A 3263-nucleotide genomic window follows, 5' to 3' on the forward strand; every position below is an offset into this window, starting at 1 on the left:
GGGGGGGGGGGCTGTGTGCCGGGAGGTCCCAGGAAAGGAGCTCAGGTGCCAAGCGGGTTTCAGGCGACGGGAGAGGCTGCCAGGGTGTGTGGCTCCTGAACCCCGGCCTCTTTCCCAGGGAGCGGCAGAGGAACCGGCCCGAACTGGATCCCGCCGGCGGACTGGGGCAAGGCGGCTTCCCCTGCCTCTGTCCTCCGGAAACATGCCGCCTGCTCTTCCAGGATGGCTCAGGGCCGAAGGCTCGCGACAGCCGGGGTGTGTGTGTGTGCGCCACGGGCGGGGCCCTGCTCTCTCCTCCAGAAGGGCTTTGGGGGTGGGGCCGTGGGGAGAGCACCAGGGGCTCAGGCCGAGACTAGAGGCTTCTATCTCCCCCCCTCCACTAGGAACCCCATGGCCGTTTTTGCTCCCCATGCCTGCCAGGGGCCCTCCCTCCCTGACTGCTGGCAGACCAGGCACTGTTGGCTCGCCCCGCAGGGTGGGTGTGCGCCACAGAGGGAGCCCCTGGCTGTCACCGGGGACTGCAAGGGAAGGGCTCTTGGGAGAAGGGTGGGGGAGCATCCCGGACCTCAATGTGTGAGTCGCCTCTGGGGCAAAGAAGGGGGCCCACTTGGTACCGGAGCCGTCTGGCTGGGCAGAGGTAGGGAACGGTTCGGCCTGCTCCTGTAGTCAGCGTGTGGGCAGCCGTCCTCGTGTGCTGGAGGACTCCCAGCATTCCAGGTGGCAAGAGGTCCAGCAGCGGGGCCAGAATGCCGAAAAGACCTCCCACCCTTGCCCCCCAAGCACCCAGAAGACAGAGCATCACTGCCCCAGATATATGAACATGAGAGAAACCATGCTGGATCAGGCCAATGGTCCCTCTAGTTCAGCGCTCTGTGTCACACAGTGGCCCAAACCCAGGTGCCACCAGGAGGTCCACCAGTGGGGCCAGAACTCCAGAAGCCCTCCCACTCTTGCCCCCCCCCCCAAAAGAATTCAGTGCATCACTGGCCCCAGACTGAGTGTACCATCTAGATCTTGTGGCTAAGAGCCACTCGTAGACCTCTGCTCCAGATGTTTCTCCAATCCCCTCTTGAAGCTGTCTTTATGCCCCCCCCCCTTTGGCTGAGGTTGTCATTCCCCACCACCACCACCTCCTCAACATAAACAGCGTGACTCCTAGGAGAGAGAGCTTCGAACAGCCAGCATTTTTATTGGCTCGTTAAAGGCTATTTTTCCCCAACACACAGCGACAGGCGTGCTCTTTCCCACAGACCAGGTGGAGCGCAGGTGCATCCTCGATCCATCTCTTCTGCCACCACCCGCCCAGCATGGTGGCCAGCGGGCCAGGCTGGGATAAGCGACTGCTGCAGCTGCCCCCCCCCCAAGTGAAGGCACCACGGCAGGCAGGCTTAAGAGTAGTGTGTGTGGGGGGGTCGCTTCTCACTCCTGCAAGTCCAGCTCCCTTTTCGGACCAGGTGATTAAATCTCTCCCTCTGCCTCTCCCTCCGCACTCAGAACCTGCTAATTCACCCCTGGCCTGGCTTCCTAAGGCTGCCACCACCCACCCTTTGGCTGGGACAAAACTGTCTTTTCACGTGTCAGACAGAGAAGCAGCCAAGGGCGTTTCCCCCCAAACTCCTGCCGCCACCCCCTCCCCCCAGAGCACTAAATCTGAAACTGCCCCCTCCTGAGAGGAACCAAAGAGAGAGTCAAGGGCTGTTCACCAGAAGAGAAGGGAGAGAGGCTCCCCCGGGCTCTCTGGCCCTGCTGCACGGAGGCAAAGGCCCTTTAAGCCATCTTGTGGTCCGACAAGGACGCCTCCCCGTCGCTGTCCAGCTCCCCCATGCCCAGGGTGGAGACGCGGAGGGAGTCGTAGTTGGGTGGCGGTGTGCCCGGTTCGCAGGCAGTTTCCGCCTGCAGGTAACGCGCGGCAGCTTCGTCCTCCCGGAAGGCCCGGTTGGTGTGGGCCTCCACCCGCTGCGCCACGGTGGGAGGGGCTGTCGGGGGGGCCTTGCCCCGCCTCTGCCGCAGCCCTTTGCACCAGCCAATGAGGTTGAGGATCGTGATCCACAGGAAGTCGATGATGATCTCTCCGAACTCGATGAGGCAGAGGACGGAGCCCCCCATCCAGAAGCCGAACTGGCCCCCCAGGTTCGAGAGGAGCCACACCATCTGCGGGGCGGGGGGAGACACACAAAGAGAGCGGGTGAGGATGGAAGGCTGCCCCAGGGAACGGCAGGCTCCTGAGCGCGCTGGCCTCCCTGGAGTTCTCCTGCCCAGATTCGTATTTTGTTCAGATTTGGGGTTTTGGTGGAACAACTTCCAAGTGAGCAGGCGGTTTAAGGCAAATTAGGGGGCCAACATCCCGGATTATGGCTGCCCCACGGAAGCAGGCCTTAAGGTTTCGGACGCTAGGGGAGAGGAGAGCCCTGGAAAATGGAACGCGGAATGTCGACAGGGAGCTTACGGATGAGACAGAATCAGTTCAGGAAGCAATTTCCCTCCAGGCCAGTTTGGCTGGGGATCCTGCAGGCTTTTTGGTCACTGTGTGTGGGTGGGGGGCGACACTCCCTCTCAGCTGTGGCGTCTCGTGAGCAAAAATTCTACCTTGTGAGCTCCTGGCATTAAAGTTGTGAGCGAGCAATTTGGCTCCTGTATAGATTAGTTCGCGCTGCAGCCATCTTTCCTGAGCTGAGACAAAAATGTGTGAGCCGGAGGCTAAAAAACTGTTAGCTGGCTCACTAAGTCAGCTTACAGGGAACACTGGTGGGGGGGATGTTTGTGAATTTCCTGCATTGTGCAGGGGGGGTTGGACTAGATGACCCTGGAGGTCCCTTCCATCTCTGTGATTCTGTGAGTCATTCAGGATGATGAAACCCAAAGCAGACTGTGAAGAGCTCCAAGAGGCTCTGTCAAAATTGGGAGAACGGGCAGCAACGTGGCAAATGAAGTTCATTGTGGGCGACTGTATGACGATGGGTGGAAATTACAAGGGAGTCAATACCGGCTAACTGGAAGAGTGGTTGAGCAGGGGAACAGCCCTACATACCTACAACATACCCGAAAGATGGTTGTCCAGCCTCCTCCGCTTGGAAACGTCCAGCGAAGGCGCATCCACCACCTCGCAAGGCAGACTGTTCCACTGCTCAACTACCCTTACAGTTAGGAAGTTTCTCCTGATATTTAGCCGGTAACGACTCCCTAGTAATTTCCACCCATTAGATCTAGTCTTCGCAATCCGGAGCAAGAGAGAATAGATCCGCTCCATCTTCTACATGACAGCT

General features: G+C 59.5%; 1 protein-coding gene across 1 annotated transcript in view; it reads right to left on the reverse strand.

The window, feature by feature from the left end:
* Positions 1-1181: 1181 nt before the first annotated feature.
* The window catches only part of SCNN1B (sodium channel, non voltage gated 1 beta subunit), a 27920-nt gene continuing 25838 nt past the window's right edge, over positions 1182-3263 (reverse strand). Inside the window, exon 15 of the mRNA XM_015429734.1 lies at positions 1182-2151. Within this exon, the coding sequence (XP_015285220.1) occupies positions 1768-2151 (384 nt within the window). The 3' untranslated portion in view covers positions 1182-1767. The remainder of the gene's footprint in view (positions 2152-3263) is intronic.

This window comes from Gekko japonicus, unplaced genomic scaffold (assembly GCF_001447785.1).
Source record: "Gekko japonicus isolate JY-2015 unplaced genomic scaffold, Gekko_japonicus_V1.1 scaffold894, whole genome shotgun sequence".
Lineage (NCBI taxonomy): Eukaryota > Metazoa > Chordata > Lepidosauria > Squamata > Gekkonidae > Gekko > Gekko japonicus.